Source organism: Maylandia zebra, linkage group LG3 (genome assembly GCF_041146795.1).
Source record: "Maylandia zebra isolate NMK-2024a linkage group LG3, Mzebra_GT3a, whole genome shotgun sequence".
NCBI lineage: Eukaryota > Metazoa > Chordata > Actinopteri > Cichliformes > Cichlidae > Maylandia > Maylandia zebra.
Genome location: NC_135169.1, coordinates 37,275,861 through 37,294,219, shown reverse-complemented (window position 1 = coordinate 37,294,219; position 18,359 = coordinate 37,275,861). Strand labels below are relative to the sequence as shown.

General features: G+C 46.0%; 1 protein-coding gene across 1 annotated transcript in view; it reads right to left on the bottom strand.

The window, feature by feature from the left end:
• The window catches only part of si:ch73-335l21.1 (insulin receptor substrate 1-B), a 52,701-nt gene extending 34,692 nt beyond the window's left edge, over window positions 1-18,009 (bottom strand). The window contains exons 1-3 of the mRNA XM_004562735.4: window positions 17,013-18,009; window positions 4,846-5,147; window positions 1,363-4,531 (exon numbers count right to left, since the gene is read on the bottom strand). Coding sequence (XP_004562792.3) covers window positions 1,363-4,531; window positions 4,846-5,147; window positions 17,013-17,361 — 3,820 coding nt within the window. The 5' untranslated portion in view covers window positions 17,362-18,009. The remainder of the gene's footprint in view (window positions 1-1,362; window positions 4,532-4,845; window positions 5,148-17,012) is intronic.
• Window positions 18,010-18,359: the final 350 nt, after the last annotated feature.

The window sequence follows — 18,359 nt, the reverse complement described above, 5'->3', positions numbered from 1 at the left end:
GTGGAAGCTTAAGCAAGACTACTGAGTGTTTTACTGATGCATATAAATTCCCCCCATCTCCATTTAAATGCTGCTCTATCTGCTTAAACTGCAGGCGTCCGTTGCTTAACGGGCCAATTTAGTGCAGACAGAGGTTCAAAGGGAATGTTTTTCTATGAGGAAAATGCCTCAAAGGGAGTTAGTTAAGGCATTGTTTAGCCACGGTGGTCCCCCACAGCTAGAAAATTGCTCCACACAGGAGGAGAAAATGTAAATACAATGAAAATCCATTATCCAGCCTCGATGACCTCATTGAATGTGCAGAGAAAAAAAAATGCTGACTTTAAATGCATCAGGAACTCTACACATAAAGTGCATGTGATTACAGGAAAACACTCATCATAAAACATTTTTGTTAACTCTGCAGTGGGCTCAACTAAACATTCAAAGTTTTCAGCTTAGATTAAGTAATGTACAAATCACAGCACGCAATGCTTTCAGGGCCAAATCTACAAACCTGGAACTTCTTTCAAGTCTTTGCATACTTTCCTACATACGTTTTAGAGCTCTAGAAGTGCAAAAAAAAGAAGAAGATGATAAAAAAAAAAAAGAATTATAATTCAAAATTTCTTTCTCTCACAGCAATCTCCTCAAGTGTCATAATGGAGCATTTTAATTTGACAGGTCAACAGAAAACAGGGTCAAAGTTAATCTTTATTGAACTTAAAGCAGAACGCTTCAGTGGCAATTGTGAATGGTTTCCTTTGCTAAGAGTGGGACTGCAGCGAGATGTCTCAGACAGCTCTTCTCCTCAACAAACAATGGCTCAATCAGAGCAGAATGATTCTGATCTTTGTCATAAACGTATTAAAAACGGATCCCAGTTCTGCTTTTAAACTCCCAATAGGGAAAAGCAGCACTGAGTATGCATGGACAATATTCAAGAAGCCTCAGATCAATAGCAATTTCCACAACTTCGATATTTACTGATATTTCAGGAGTCTGTCTGACCTTTAACACTTTATCTAATCATATCAGGTGAAGAGTTTCTGTACACCAAAGCTCAGAGAGGTAAATCAATTCATGATTTGTCAGAACAGCTAAGCTTTGGCTCTTACTGCAGATTATGCAGACAGTCACACAAATAAACAAGTCTCTACATTTCAATCTGGCGCCAGGTAAAGTTTGAATACAAACATCGATGGATAGGGAGGCTGTGCTCTATTGGATTATCTTGAAAGCATATTCTTTTTCATTCTGAGCCATGTGATTGCAGGAAAAGAAAGAGAGATAGAAAACCTATGAGCATAGCGGTGACATAGAGATCACAGAGTCTGTATGAAGACAAAGACATGAAGGGGGGAAAAAAATAACAATTCTTACCAGTTCCCTCCTTGCTTCCATTTTGGTGCGTCCGCAGCTCCTCTGATTTGTAGAAGTCAATGCTGGCGTACGTGTTCAGGCTGGAGCTGCCACTCCCGCTGCTGCCGACTGATGCACCTGCCGCCCCCACCCCAGAACCAGAACCCAGTCCAGAGAAGAGGCGAGATGGGGCCTGGTTGCCAGAGGGCCCATCCAGTCCCACGTGGGGGCTCTCCTTGTTGGCCAAATCCAAGTCTATGTAGTTAAGGCCTTGCTCTGCAGATGAAGTCTGAGCATTTGTGGGAAGAGATTGCTGTCCAGGAAGGGGGAACTGAGTGGGAGATTCAGTCACAACACCATTGCCCCACAGCATGCTTTCAAAGCCCAGCCGGCGGGCTACAGACTGGTGTTCAGGAAAGAGGGAAGCAGTTGAGGAAGAAGTCGAGGTAGAGGTGGAGAGGGAAGTTGAGGCAAGGAAGGTTTCTGAGCAGTGCCGTCTGCGTCCTTGGGGGTCGGCCCGGATAACTTTAGCTCCCTGGTCTGGGTTGGGTCCTGTTTTGGATAGGGGAAAGTCTAGACCCCGTGGCAGCACAGATGTATCATCCCTGGTGGGAGATGGGCCTTTTGGGGAGACGCTAGATGATGACCGGGGGACAGGGTTGTTATTCAAACTGAAGGCCATCTCTGTGTAGTCTCCACATGATGTAGGAGACTCGGATTTCGTCACTGATGGAACGCTTTCTCTGTTTTTCCTAAGTAGGGCCTCTGCTACTTCAACCTCATCTTCATGAGGTTCAGTATTATCCTCATTACAGGGTTTAGGGGCATGAGCAAGCGTTGGGGGTGTGGGAGGGGTATGGAAAGAGGGGAAAACCAGCGGGGTAAGAGAGAGGGGTGAGGGCAATGGAGAAGGGCCCAGGTCCATGTTGACGTACTCAGAGGCAGCTGGTGGAGTGATCGGGGCAGATGGGCTACGGGAAAGGGGTATAAAGTTTCCAAAGGAAGAAGATGGCTTCTGTTGAGGCTGCTGGCTGCTGGAGCCATGAGGCAGCGATAATCCATGCCTTAGACCCCTACCACGACCTAATCCTATCCCAGTCGGATTGCCCTTCTCCCCCTTGAATTCAATGCTTACATACTCCCCAGGGCTCTTAGGTTCTGGTGGCAGAGGGTTCTCACGAACTCTAGGAAGAGTGTTCGCTTTGGATACGTCAACAAACAGGCTAACAGGTCTGCTTCTAGTATAGCTACCCTGCTTGGACAACCCACCAGAGCCTCTTCTCTGCTGCTGCTTACTCCCATGCTTGGACTGAGTTCCCCCAGTCACGTTACTCAAAGCCTGGGTAGTTCGCTCGTCGCTCTCACCCAGACTTTCACTGCTGGCTGAGCTGGAGGAGTACGAGGAAGATGAGAGAGACAGGTGGCGTCCAACTACTGCATTACCAACTGCTGCTTGCTCCTGAAGCCCTCTAATAGGTTTACCGCCACCCATTCCCCTCCTAGAACTCCCATTGGGCCTTCTTCCTCGTCCAGGACCATCATCAAAGTGTCCGGTAGAGGGGCTATGTTTATAAGACCTGGGTAGGGAATAGTAAGAGTACACCATCTTGGGACCATGTTGCTGTGGACTGGTCTCCAAATGTGATGAGTGCTCAGGAGGTGGGGGACTGCCGTTTACAGAACGTGCACTAATTGGAGACATGTTCATATAGTCACTGCCTGGCCTGCTGTCTGCACTGCCACTGCCCACCCAAGCCCCACCGGAGAGACCTCCACGCTGGTCAGGGGAACAGCTGCTATTAGGGGACATTATCATATAGCCATCAGAATTTGGTGGAGGTCGAATCTGCTGTGGAGGCGACACGCTGTTGTTAGGAGTCATGGCCATGTAATCATCAGCAGGTTTGGAGTCTGAGTCGGGGACCAAAACGGCCAGTGACTGGGAAAGGGACGTCGGAGGCTGAGTAACTCCAGGTAGCATTGACATGTACCCATTGTCCACGCCTAAATCTACGCTACCACCTGCTCCTCCAGTGCCTTCAGCTTTAAACTCTCCTGCCACATCCAAGTACCCGCCTCCTCCCCCTGCCGACCCAGCACTCATGGCAGATTCCTTCTGTGTAGAAGAGCAGGTGGAAGTAAAAGACTCTCGGCTCGTGCTTCTTGACATGATAGCGTAATCGGCCGAATCGTCATCTGCTGGCTCCTCAGCTCTGCGCTGACGTGGAGCCAGCCTTTCCAGGGCCATAGGAGGTAAGGAGGCCCGCTTGCTCAGCAGCCTGCGTTCAGCTTCACATTCTCGGCTGGAGGAGCGGCGTAGAACTCTTTTAGTTTGAGAGCCAGAGGTTGGTGTTCCTGGTGTTTGCTGGGAGCCACTTCCTTGATTACTGTTGCCACCACCACTGCTACTACGTTGGCCCATTAGGATATAGTTGGCCCCATCTTCACTGAGGGACTGACTACTGACACTGCCAACAGAGCTTCCAGGGAGGCTAGGAGAAGGTAGGAGCGTGTGATCTCCAGGACTTGAACCATACTCATCTGAGGAGCCGTAGTCACTGGGTGAGCCGGAGACAGAGGCTCGATGAGAGGGAATACGACTATAGGCTCCAGACCCCGGAGCACCAGCACAAGACGTTAAGCCTCCAAACTCTGAGCCATGACCAGAACTAGAGGACAGACTTGGAGCTGGGGAAGGAGCTGGGGTCGAGATAGAGCGCATCAACCCTAAAGGAGTTTTAGCAGTTGTGGTGGGTGCTGAACGAGCTGATTTTGATCTGAGGATTGGGGTGTTAGAGCAAGAGCCATTGGTGGAGGGGCTGGAGTTCACCCCATGGATCGGTGTGGCACCTGTTATCCCATCCTCCCCTTTCCCCCCATCACTTGCAGTGCGAGACCTCGGGAAGCTATGCCTTGGCGTGGGAGAAGCGTTGGCACAGTTGATGGGTGCTCCACTGTTAGTTCCTCCAGGGGGCTCGGTTCGGGGCCGGCGGGTGAAGCCAACCTGGCTAGGAGGAGGGTTTGGGTGGTGGCGGCGTGAGGGAACACTGATGGGGTTAGAAGCAGTAGCACCTCCTCCAGGGCCAGAGTTGGACTGAGACTTGCTGCGCTGGCGGAACTCCTCACTCAACGCCTTCATGGCCTCTAGCAAGGTTTCATGCATGTTTTGGGCGACTACTGAATCATCCACCTAGGACAAGAGGCAAAAAGCATCTGATAAAGGGAATGAAATCACAATATGATTGATTTTATATTCACATAATGTATTCAAAGTTAAAAACTACTGCACATTAAACCACTAACATCTTAAAGACAAAGTGCCCTGTATTTAAATCTTAGATTGTCATGGAAACTCTGTTTAATCTCCTTTTTCAAACCCATGAAGCCTCTGACAAAACTTTGACATTTCTTTCACTCTGCTGATTGCGGGCTTTTAAGATATGAGTAGGATTGGAGAATGAAAATAACCATCAACATGAACAGAACTGTAGATTACAGGCTCACCTGCATCCAGAACTCGCCTGGGCCTGTCACTGCAGAGCGTCCCACCTCAACGAAGAAGAAGTTTTCTGAATGGCCGCAGCGTCTCACGTTCATCAGCTGCAGCACCACGGCGGCAGCATCAGAGTTGAGCTTCACAAAGTTCACCGTCTTGTCGGTCAGGCAAAGGCGGTAGATGCCAACCAGGTTCTTGGCCTGACCCAGGCCTTTGGGCCATACCTTTACCTGCCATACCTCTTTGAATGCTGGCCCAGGATTAGGCACTCCATAGTCTCCTGCACCGCTGCCGTCATTAGGATTCTTACCTAGAGGGACAGAACGGGGACAGAGTGAGATTAAAAGGTTACTGGGATGAAAACAAAGAGAAAAATAAGAGATTAAACTATTAAAGTGAGGATTTATGAAGAGCACTGGGAAGTACAGCTGTTGCAACAAAGGACTGACATGACTTTGATGCACCTGCAAATAAAAGAAACAACTGATAAAATCTCTATTATATGCCTGTTAGTTGAGGGCAAGCTGTCTTTATTATGTAAGCTGTGCTGTGGCCGAGCTTTCCATATATTTCTAAAACAGATCCAAGTATAAACTGGGCACGCACTGGCTTGTGAGACCGGATCATTGTACCTGCAGGCTCCATGCCTGTGGTCTCATTTATCAGCTACACAGGCATCCTGACACACACACAGAGGCACACATACTACCAGTGTGGGAAAATTTAACTCTTGACAACTGAAGCTGAACATAAGAATGATGAATATGGAAAGGGAAAAATAACAGCTCTGTGGAAAACCTTAAGAGAAGCGACTTGGAAAATGCTTAATAAGAAATGCTTCTCCAAAACAAACAATGCAAATCACTGGCAGGAATCCTAACGGCACGCCCTTAACAGCTATTTTCTCAAGCGGAACTGACAATAAAAACTGGCTTTGTAAACTAATAAATTGAAGTTTCTTTAAGCAGCAGCACAGGCAGCACATTCACCCTTTGTGTTAAGTGTGCTGTAGTCAGATACCAGAGGCCTACTGAAGCCAAAACACAAGAGAAAACGGCCCAAAGTGATATCTGATCCTAAGTTAGTAGGGGCCAAACAAAGGCATGGGACTTATCTAACCACCTAATATTTGTCTGACTATTATCCCAGGAAAGTACCTTAATACTACGTTGTACTGCAAATCATTGTTAGCGGCTAGTGACACTACCTTTGAATATATGACAGATTTACATCTAAGCTCATTTATATCCACACACAAAAGACATCACATCTGTTGACTAGCACGGATTATAGGAACAACATTATGTGAGTCATGTTTAGGGTGGATTTCGTATTCTTCTCCAGGGAACCACCCTAAAAAGTTCCTGAAACTTATTTTCACATGTCCCACATTTCTGAGATACCTCTGTTATGTTGCCAGTTTGGATATGTCTGAGCATGATAACCATCTATGACACAGACTCAATCAAACTAATGACAAGGCTAAAGAAACAGACCTCAACATCAGAACCTGTTCCCTTGAATGGAACAGGATGGTCTTTGTGCATTTATAGTGAGCTTAAGCACCTGCCTTATTAGCCTACCACATCTGGCATACTGAAGGAGACGACGTATTGAAATAAGGAAAGTTCTATTTTTAAAAGGGTTATCTCATTGAAACCACTGGTTTGCTATATATTATATACATATATCTGCTGATGTTCCAACAAAGCCAATGTTCAAATTTGTTCAGTAGAATCATTTTATCGTCTGATTTACTTTTAGTTCACTATCAGTTAGTCGTATTTACACAGTTCTTCTAATTTATCAATTTTAGCTAGCTAGAATTTTTAGCCATTTACCCACGATGTTTAGCTAACAATTTGTTTAGCCAAATGTATTTTTAGCTGTTAGCTTCATCTTAAGTTAATCATTTTGGACTTTTTAAGTCAGAATTTTAGATAAAATATATAACATATATATTAAACGTTAATGGTCAAAGAGGCACCATATTGATATAATACTGCAAACTGCAAGATTTTACGCAGACAAAGCAAAATATTTTTGATTTCAATAAGCACAAGCAAGAATTAATTAAGGAGTCCTGACCGATCTTCTCTCCAAGTTAGGCATTTTGATAATTACGATCAGTTCACCAAGTCGCAGCTGTTGAGCCACACGATTTAATTAATGCACATAACTCTCTTCCTGTGGAGATGCACCTGTGGATCCTGAGAAGCTTCAAACTGAAGCAGCTGGAAGGAACAAACACAACTTCAGCTTCAGTAAAAGCTGCATTTAGTGGTGAGTCTCTGTTTAACAACCTGTTATACACAAATTTCTGTTTAATGGCCAGTGCTGGTGCTAAAATATAGAAGAAGCCTCATGACTGAAAAAAAAAAAAAAAAAAAAAGCTCTTTAACCCAACTATTTTTCTGCACAAAGGATTAGTGTTGATTTGTGCACTTATTTTACTGTCAATTCCAACTGATTATCCATTAGCTTTTGATTTTGATTCATGTACCTCTAGCAACTGTATAAGAGCCCACAGAGTGCTTATTGGTGGTAATCACTGCCTTAAGCTATAGTTTTGATCCAACAACGCAATATTATCACAATACTTTACCCACAATATGATATTACAAGTATTGCAATAATATACATTGTAATTTATCACTTTTTTAATAGTGTGTAACAGCCACTATGGTGTGGTGTCCCTTTAAGACACCCAAGTCGAGGGTTGATGGTGTCATCAGTGTGTGCCACTGGTCTCTCTGCTCTCTCTCTCTGTGATGGTGTGAACATGTGCTTACACGCTAGTGCATGAGGAGGGACGTATTTTATGTTTTACCTCTCCAGACACCTTTGTTTGCAACGTTATGGGTTGTACGAACACTGTGCGCTATGTTTGTTAAGCTGCAGCCATTCAACCGGGCTTATATGGTTGATGAAGAGAAGGTATATTAAAGAACACACTGTGGAATTCCCAACGCCAGCGTGAGTGTGTATTCTTTTGGCTACCCTGCTAAGTGTTTTGCCGCCTCCTCTCAACCACTAAACGCAACCCAACGTTACAAGTGCAAATCACATCTTCAAAGTTAAACATTATCTTGTTTTATTTAAAGACATAAAATTATCTCACTCCAGTTATTTTTTGTTGCAAAAAGGTCATACTGGCAATTCAATGCAGCCCGTTTCTGATAATGCAACAATTAACTTTGAGAAATCGATGTTCACATGTCGGCTTCTGTCTACATATACAGAAATTCACTTTTAACTTACAGGAACATAACCTGAATACATTCAGCTCACAGCAAGTTGAGTCAACTCTTCTCGAGTTGTGCTCATTGACAGGGACTCATTCAGGCTGATATGTCTGCATTTATAAATTAGACAGAAATTATCTGCAAACCTTCAACAGTCAAAGGAGCTTTCAAAGAAAAGCGTCTGGAGTTCTTTAAGTTGCTTGAAGACGTTTCACCTCTCATCCGAGAAGCTTCTTCAGTTCTATAAGGTCAAATGGTGTCTGGGACTCCCCACCATTCTTCAAGCAACTTAAAGAAGTCCAGACGCTTTTCTTTGCAAGCTCCTTTGACTACGATGACCTGGATGACTGAGAACCTTCACAGACAAACCTTTAACAATCTCTCTGAGAGATATTGCAGTCAGTCCAAGTAAGATGGCAACTGTCTGCATAAAGGTTGCCTCCATGGTTGTGAGTGTGAAACACCCGCAAGTCTGGGCAAGCATTTAGTCAAAAGTTGCAATCGGTTATAGAATGTGAAAAAATTCATTACAATCACTTTTTAATTTTTATTTTTTGGCGATGAAGGAGGTTGTTATCCTTTTTTTACTGATGCGACTGAGCTATTAGCTTGCTCGGAATAAGGAAGCACCTTTGTCAAGCTGTGTTTGTCCACTGTTGGACAGTTTTTCAGTTTAGCCAATTTAATGTAAGCTTGCTTTGCTAACATTATATCAGAAGGATGGTACAGACAATGAACCCCCAGAGCGTTTATATGCACCTAATTAAAAAAAATCTGCATTTGATGTCCCCGGATCAATATATCACCATGCAAAACAAAGTGATTCTATGCTGTGTTGATTTTATTTATTTTTTTTATCCCCAGATTACAAGTTTTACAGTTTCACTAATGTTTACGTACACAATCTCGGGGCTGATGACTTCTCCGACTTTCTGAGGTAAAAATCTGTCTGTTCCACCTTCGAAGTTCAAATTTCCAACAGAAGAATGACCATGTTTTACACAGATTCCCTAGTTCAATTCCAAGAGGAGACACAAACCCCTTTGGGGTTTTGTCACATTGCACATCTGGTGTAAAGAAAGGGGAAAAAAACCTGACAAATCAAACATGTGGAGCAGCCCGCTGTGGCGACCTCATTTGAATGAGGAACAGCCCAAAGTAGGTTTTCTATGGACGCTTCATTCTGTTTCCCCAAGCATCTGCTGGTTGAAAAGAAAAACCAACAACAAAAAAAACAATCCTAAAACGACAACCACATGTAGACCGGGACCCTCAGCATGCACAGCGAACATCACGTAACTGAGCTTCTGTTATGCAAACTGTTTTTCCAGATCCCAATCCCAAAACAGCTTTACATGCGATTGCACAAGAGGGAGAGGTCTGACGTGTCTCGCCGCGTCTCCGTCCACTCTTCTTACCCAAAATTGGAGGATCGCTCACGACTTGAAAGAGACCTAGAATAGATGTTTTGTTGAAAGCCAGTGAAGCTGCGGCTTCGCGGCTGTGTGTGTGTGTGTGTGTGTGTGTGTGTGTGTGTGTGCGTGCGTGCGTGCGTGCGTGCGTGCGTGCGTGCGAGTTTGTGGCACTCCCCCTATATTAGATGACTCACTCAAGGCCATGCACGGCTGTTTTCATGTGCTGCTTTTCTCTCCATGTGTGTGAATGAGCGCGAGGACCTCTGTGCAAGAAGTCCTTTTTGCTTCCTCGATTTAGATTTACAACAGGAAGAGACGGTTTTGGGACTTTTCAGCGGGGACCTATGGAATGAGGGACTACAGGAGATTGCAAGGAGATATAAGAGTGTCATTAAGAAAGGGGGTTTAAAAAAAGGAGCGTTATTCAAAGTTTATTTCGGGATTGCTTTGCCTAAAAGAATCTAATTACAGGCTTATTTCAAAATTCTTTTTTTCCCCCTGCTCTCTGAGAGTGACTCAGATTGCAGTGCAGCACGATCCTTAAAGAGTATCTTTTTCTTTTCAAGAACCCATTTAAAATGTCTCGAGGAGAGTGTGAGCGTGTTGTTTGTTTTGAATAAAGCAAAGCCTTAAACCTCAGCTGTGCCCTCAACAGCACTTACACAAACACCTTTTATCTCAAGGCCGCTCTGGCTGTGTACTCTAATCGACAACCCTCAAAAAATAAAAACCCTTAAAGTATTTTCAAAGTTTTTTTTCCTAGATTTCTACAGATTTGCAGGTGGATTCACACCTATGAAGCATTACAGAGCTCAGGGCCTGATCTTACACAGTGCTGTATAAAGTATGAATCGCCCCCCTCGGCTTTCCTCTCGAGTATCTTTATGGCTGTTTGGTGTTTGTCGGAAAGAAAGCGGGGCATGGAGAGTTTATCAGTCAGTCAGCTTCCGTGCAGCACAACGCCCCTATACTACATAATGAACCCTCAGAAAAACACGCACACAGAGTTGGAGATAATCTAAGGACCTAAGCCGGATGCACATGAAAGCACCTGGAGGTAATGAACCATCCGCGTGAAATCTGCTGGTTGAATATGGGCAACACACACACACACACACACACACACTCTGACAACCTTGTCCCAACTTTCACAGATCATGCATCGGGTCTGGGAGTCCGTGCATATTTATTCGCAGTTTGAGGTGAAGATAACATACACTGCCTTATTCACTTGTTTAGTCCACGTCCGCGGTGAGCACACACTGGAAGCCTGAAGTCTGGAGAGCGGGAGCCTGCGCGGGCAACACTGGCGCCTATTCACGCCGATTTATTTGCTACGCTTGAGCTGGCTCCCTCGAGATCACAGGTTGACCATAAAGAGGCCGTAATCCAAGCTAATTTACTCAACTGTAATTTCAATTACGAGTTGTTGGCACTGAGGGGAAGCTTGCTTTCCTATAGCCTTTTGTGCTACGGGGGTTGTGAAGGGGTGAAGGAGGTGCCATATTTAGCCTCAAAGGCCGCTAGATCCCTTGACAGCACCTCACTGAGTGGCGGGCTCATCACTGTCGTGGTTACCCCCCAAAATCCTGGGGACTTGGCTGCAGAAATGCAGAAGTCCAGATACAATCAAGCAGTGACCATCTACAAAAAAATGCTTGAATTTGCAGCTAAAACTTCTTAGTTAGCTAATGCCGCCTGTAAATCAGGGGAAATTAGCTGGCTGGCTCTCATTGGGTCCTATTTCAAATTTCTGACCTCACTGCCCTAGCACGCTGTGCTGTAGGGCCACAAAAGACTGCACAGAGACTGGTGAGGGTAAAACCCCCACCATCTCAGCTACCGTGCCGCCCAGATCCACCCACGCTCACTTACCAGTGTACCAGCTCAGATAGATGGGAGACAGCTGTGTACATTTTATCCCCGCACGTATTTGTGAGAGACGAGAGCCACCCGGCAGTGAAAACAGTTGGTCTAATCTCTGGCTGCCATGTGTACCCGTTTTCCTCTTTTCTAACCTCTCCACTTCCTCGATCTTCATCCATTTCAAGCATCTGCAATCCCCCTCCTGCCCAACCCTCCTCACCCCACCCATCTCTCTAGGCCCACACTTGGGGGGCAACACCAGCATCCGCCCGGAGCTAGTTTCACATGTGGTCTCGGTTAGACGGGAGTGCGCACAGACGTACATGCATGGCTGCCTGAAATTATCGGTGACGCATTTAAGGTTCGCCGTTCCGGGACACGCAAGAAAGCTGCAAGAAACCCACCAAGCTGGCATCCACCTCGGACTTTATTGGTCAGCGAGGCTCTGGGTTACTAAACTTTGTGTCGCACAGACTGAGACTGTGCGGAAGGAATTTTTAACAATACACAATGGGTTTGGGGTTTTATTTTTGTTTGTTTGCTTTGTTTTGTTGTTGGGTTTTTTGTCTTTTTTTAACATTTCCAAAGTGGATAACTTGTATTTTAGAAATAAATCACTACAAAGCGCAGACCAATGCTCTGAAAACATCAGGAGGAGGAATATGGTAACAGCAGCTCGTCAAAAAACACTGACTAAAAGCTTCTGCAACCTGCATTTGTAATCGTAGACTTATCAGTGCTGCTCGTGTTGCTTATGCTGATTAGCTACAGGAAGGTGTGGTGGTAACCGCCTGGTTAAAGCATTCTAATCTATAAAAAGCTTTTACCATCTTCTTTCCGCTGCTAGTTTTAGGCGTCGCCACAGTGGCTCATCTCCATCCATCTCCCTCTATCCCTACCATCCTTTGTCACACCAACCCTCTGCATGTCCTCCTTCACTACATCCATGAACCTCCTCCTTGTCTCCCTCTTTTCCTCCAGCTTCAGCGTCCTTCCCATCCCTCCTGCGCTTCTCTAGCTTTATCTCGAACCCGCTCGATCTGAGCGCGCCCTCAAAGCTGTAACAAGACCAAAAAAGAATCGGGATAACAGAGTTTACTCACGATTCACGATCCAAGTGTTGATGCCTGTGGTCAAAGTTATACCTCATACACAGATAAGGTATAATGAAAGGAAAGGCTTGTCATATGACTCACACCCAAATGCTGCTTTAGTTTTTGTATGTTTTTTTGTACATTTTTTTTATAACAAGCACTGGCACAGGGCGGGTTCACTGTGATCCATTCACTGCTGCTGCATGTATACGTTACTACAGGAACAGCATGGCACTAATTAAGGTTTTTGTTTACTACCTCTGTTTCTAAAGCATCCCCCATGTGCATGATGAATATCAACCCATGAACTTCCTGACCCCCAATATAACAATGTTTGTGGGAGCCAAGTTAAGATAGTTCATATGTTTTAGTATTTATATTTCGCTGTTGTTAAGCTTGTTTGTGTAATTAATAATTTTAGGAAATAGATGCATGTTTATGGTGGAACTAGGTTAGGTAGTACCATGAATACATGTGCCTTAAAGACTCGTGTTTATAGTAAAATCCGGGCATCACGGATGTATGCAAATTAGTGCATGCGGTGCGGGAGGGGGGAGAGAGAGAGAAAAGGAGTTAACACGGCATAAGCTATACGGGGCAGCAGGGTAGAACAGAGCCACACGGTTTTCCTAACGTAGTAGGTTATTTTGTTGAGGACAAGTTAAACCTGACCACTCCTGTAAGATGCAAAAACTGTGGAATAAATTTTTTGTTACATCTTTTCACATCGGAGTCCCGTGGAGTTCTTTTTCCTCTTCAAACTGACGTACGCGAGTGAATCACGGGAAAACTGGTCTCACGGCTTAAACAATGTTAATGGGATACTATCGAGCAACATTAATCAGTGAGGCCTGCTATAAAAGGTTCCTATGCATTTAAAGCCACACACGCTCCACACATCGGCACTTATTGATTAAACGGGTGCTGCTGCTGCTGGCCTCGCTTTACTGTCAGTCAAAGAGAGCTCAGCTCCAAGTTGGCCAGCGGACACAAAGCAGATTGCTCAAGGCCGACTCTGACTCACATCCATGACGTTTTACAAGCTGCAGAATCGCTACAAACCAGATCCGGTCAGGTTGCAGCTCACCGAGTTAAAGAAGTTACAAAGGGTTACTGTGCATCTAGTCGTTACGCAGGAGAAATACTCTGTGGCAGCTCAGCACGCTCCAACCGGGGCTGAGGTTCTAACAGAGAGCTGTAGTTAAGCTTCACTTCTGCAGGAAAAATGTGTTTTGTTTTGAGGGTTTTTAAGAAAAGAAAGAGACGGAAAAAAGTTCAATTGGCACACAGCCTCTACTGTGCAAACGTCGGCCAACCCTCGAGACAATAATTACCACCTAATTAGGGAGATGAGCAGTGTTTAAGCACGGCTTAACATTTAATCGGTCGGCTCAGCGAACCAGCGGCGAGATCCAGATCTTTGAGGCCGGGGCAGCTGAACGACACTCCGAGATAAAAACAGCCTGACGGGGAGATTTGACTTCTAATTCCGACTCAGAGGGACGTCACAAAGGACGGTTCACTCAAAAACACAAGTTCTCCTCACACCTACAGCGTGACTTACAGAAAGTAGGAAACACCTGCTGAATTCTTGGACTGAGTTCAAAAATAAATGGTTAATAAGAGAAAACACAGAATAAAAGACAACCAGAACTTATAATAAGGGGACCAAAAAGATCAAAAGTGATTAAGTAAATTATTTAAATGACTCATTTATTGAGTCATTAAAAAAAACGATTTGACATATTTTGCCGTTAAATACTCAACTAATAGTCAAAATGAATATTATTCATTAGTTAATACAGTGTGACACTTTTTTTCTCCTTATATTAATTTATCTTTGTAATAATCATCCAATTATTTTATTTGTTATTCATTTTCAGGGTTTATTTATGCTGCTATTTCTTTTTAATTCATTTATATCATATGTTTATTTAATTTTTTTTTAAATATGCACTTTTTGATCCGATACATTGGCAGTTTCTGTCCTCCACAGACATAAAGTGAAGTCTATCAAATGGCCAAAGGGCCCATCAAACACATTTAGTCTCATATGAAACATAAATTAAGCAAACTGCTTCTCTGCGGATGCTGCAGGCAGGAACAGATCCTCCCTGCTCCGAATGTTTCCGACTGATCTTCTGCGTTTCAGAATCAGGACTAAATCAGAAACTGTCAGTCAGTCTGCTTTAATCTCTGTTTATGTTGGCACATTTAAACGTGTGTGTGTGTTTGTAGATGGTGTGTCTCTCTTGTTCGGTGCTGATCGCTACGAATCTTGGACTTTATTATAGTGTTTACCGAGGCCGACTACAGCTCCCAAGGTGCCGCGTTCTGCCCGGCGCACGGCGACTGAAGGTCGCGCCTCCGCTCCGTTTCATCGAGGTTAAACCTTTACACACTCGACTGCCTCCTAATAGTTGGGCAAATAGCTGCCCTGAAGCCTAATACTGTACGCGCTGCCTGAAAGGGTCTTACTGGAATCAGCTGAATAAATAAGTGGGATCCTGCCCAGCGTGGCAGCTGGCTTGTGTTTAATTACCACCAGCCATGTGCGCAATATTGAACTGTTCCTGGACGGCTTTAGGTAGTTTTCCCAGGCCTGGAGAGGAAGCAGAAACTGTACAACAGCAAGGACATCCGCGGTTTTATTCGTGCTTTCACTGCACGCACGCTGCAAACTCCAGCCTTTGCAGCCGGCTGCTTTGCAGAGGGGATATGTGGAACTACACAGGTAACACACCGAGGGCGTGGTTCTGTGGAAACTAGTGAGGCAGATAGTGCAGCATCTTTTGGCTCAGCTTCAGCTTCAACTTTTCTCCATCCAGGCTGGGACAATAATCCCAGCCTGGGGGGGGGGGTCGTCACTGTGGGTAGGCGAGGCTGTAGAGCATGGAGGCGCGAGCGAGATTTGAAACTGTGCATGGGGTGCACATATCAAAGCAGGCCGAGAATCCTTACAGAGTTGCATGCAGCAACATCTCAGTAAACGCCTGGATCATGCATGCATATGTGCACGTGTGCACGTGCGCGCGCGCGCGCGTGTGTGGCCTCATTTTTTTTCTAGAAGAGTAGAAACTGTGTATAGGCTGCAGCACATACCACAAGAGCGTTGGAGTTTACTCTGCAGCCAGCCGCAGCCTTTACTTTACACAAGAAACCCAGCACTCTGGGAAAACAAAGGAAGGAGACAAGCAGCCACCGAGGGATCAGTCATTTCAAAGGCTGTTCGTGAGGATGCTCGAGCCAGAGGCTCGTTGGGACACTTTGGATTTCTTAGAGGACGGCCATGAAATGGGATTTTCTGTACATGTGACCACGCGAGCACCTGTAGATTGGATTAAATGTTAGATGCTAGACAGGAGGAGTGCACGTCCAGTCACCTTCCCCGTAATAAGCAGCGGCTTACACCTGCAGATATTTGACATTATAAAACTCCTCTGGCTCCAAATAAAAAGTGGACTATCACAAAGTTTGTCCTCATTTATTTCTGTGCTCTCCCCCAGCCCCTACATTAATCAGCTGATTTGTGTTACCCAGCAGCAGGTCCTGTGCAAGGAGAAGCACCTTGAACTCTTATCATCCACGATTGCGTCATGTGTCCCTGGTTGCCTATCTGCTCTCTCAGAGCCAGGAAGGCTGAACAGGTGATCTGGAGTTGCTGTGCTCACCGCTGTAGCTGTAACAGCTGTGTTTACACAGCAGCTGATAGACAAGACTTGAGAAAAACCCACAGGGATTACTGTTTTTTTTTCACCCCCTGGGGTACTTGAGGCCATTTGGGACAAACCTACTGCAGCTGGATGGGACACATCAGGGCTGCTCACTCGTTACCCATCAAATCAGAAGATGGATTTCAAAGTTTAATGACTTAGCAGTCGGATACTAATGCACTTCTCTCTCCGACGGGTTTTTGGGGACGTGTTCCTCCTGCTCTGAGATCAATGCCTGATGTAATACAGAGCAGTGTCAGCAGAAAAGCAGAGCAGAGTAAACAAGAGGGCAGGGTGTGTTTGAGCAGTAAACTCGGGACAGGGAGGCCAAACTCGTACTCAGCTGAGGCCTACTCATTGACACCCTCCCCCTCCCGAAAGAAGTGTGCTGGACAACAAGGAACAAACTCTTAGCCTGACACCAGCGTGGTAAGAAGTGCTGGAGGATACAAACCCCACCGCGCGGCTCAGAGGCGCACGTTTACGCAAACCACGGTCAGAGGCTTTAAAAGGTGCACACATGAACCTCAACCGGCCTGAAACGAGCAATGAAAGGACAACTGTGTCGTCTTGACACTGCAGTCTGTGAGGGCTTGGGAAGAATCCTTAAACTGTGTAATAAAACACGTCCCGGTCCACAGTGCGCTCCTTTCGCGCTGCTCTGCACGCATTGCCACGTTTCTCCTCTCGTGCAAAGCCCCAAACACACCAGTGTGTGTGTGTGTGTGTGTGTGTGTGTGTGTGTGTGTGTGTGTGTGTGTGTGTGTGTGTGTGTGTGTGTGTGTGTACATGCAGGAAAGCGTGCATGTGTGCGTGTTTGTGTGCAAATGTGCTTCTCTTACTCCTGCACTGCAGCTCCACCATGGCCTGGTACCACTCGTCCTGGTCCGCCTCGTTCTCCGCGGCCACGGCGAAGCTCTCTGCCCGGGTGTACAGCACGATCATATGCTTGTTTTTGGAGTCGGCCCGCTTGTTAATGTTGAAGCAGGTCTCCAGCGCCACCACTTTCTTCGGGACGGGGGCCTTGCCCCGGAATTTCTTCTCGCTCTCGTAGTACTCCAGGCGGGCCGGACCGCGCTCCGAGGCGGCGCGGAGCACGAAGTACCGCCGGTGCATGGACTTGTGCTTGCGGAGGTAGCCGCTCTTCCGCACGTCCTCGTGGCTGTACTGCTCGCCCGCTTGGCTCTCCATGACACCCCCCGGGCTCTCTCCTCCTCTCTCTTTATTTTAAACCCCCACGTGAAAAACCAGCGCGACTTCTTCTTGTTTTCCTCGTCGGTGTTTGTGCGAGTTCAGCGAGCTGATCCAAACATCCCCCGGCTCCTCTCCTCTGCCTCTCTCCCCCACACCGGCGCTGGCATGTGAGAGGAGAGTCAGAGGTCGGTTTGGGGTTGCTGCAACTGCGAGTCCCGGAGCTTAAATCTGAACCCGTGTTTGTTTATGACCGCCGAGTCGCTTCTTTCTCTGGAGGAGGAGGGGGTCGATTTTTGCCCAGCGCACGGAGCAAAACAAGTTCTTTCAGGCGCACACAGAGGAGCACATGCGGCGGAGCTCCCCCTGCTCTCCACTACTACTACTACTACTATTACTACTGCTGCTGCTGTGAGTGTTTCCAAGCGCCGTCCGGTAGGTTTAATCCCAATTACTGCACATCGCAGTGCGCGGAGCCCATCCTGCTGCACGCGGTCTCTGTGCGTGTCCCCCCACCCCTGCCTCGCTCGGCTCTGCTCTGGTTTCTCTGGCGCGGAGCAGCTACCGTGGAGCAGGACTGTCACTCAGCGCTCTGCTGGTACTTTTGATCGCGATGCGTTCAAGGACTTCATCACAGCTCTGATAGCAGAGCTCCACCTCTTCCCCCTCTCACACACCACCACCAAGCCCCCTAAGTGAGCTAGAGCCCGATTTAAGGACTCTCTCGGGACAGACCAAAGAGCTGTCAAAGGACATTAGGGGCAAGACTGTAGACCTGCAAGACCATCAGCGAGAACCTTCAGAATCAGAATACTTTATTAATCCGTGAGGTAACAGTTGCTCCAAGCAGTAAGAAGAATAACTAACCTAAATTAAATAATAAAATATATTACAAAGTTATCAAATATAACCAAATAGTTCTAATAGATAATAATAGAATAGATAGCTCTAATTATTAACATGTATAACAAAAATTAATTCTATGGTTGACACTTATC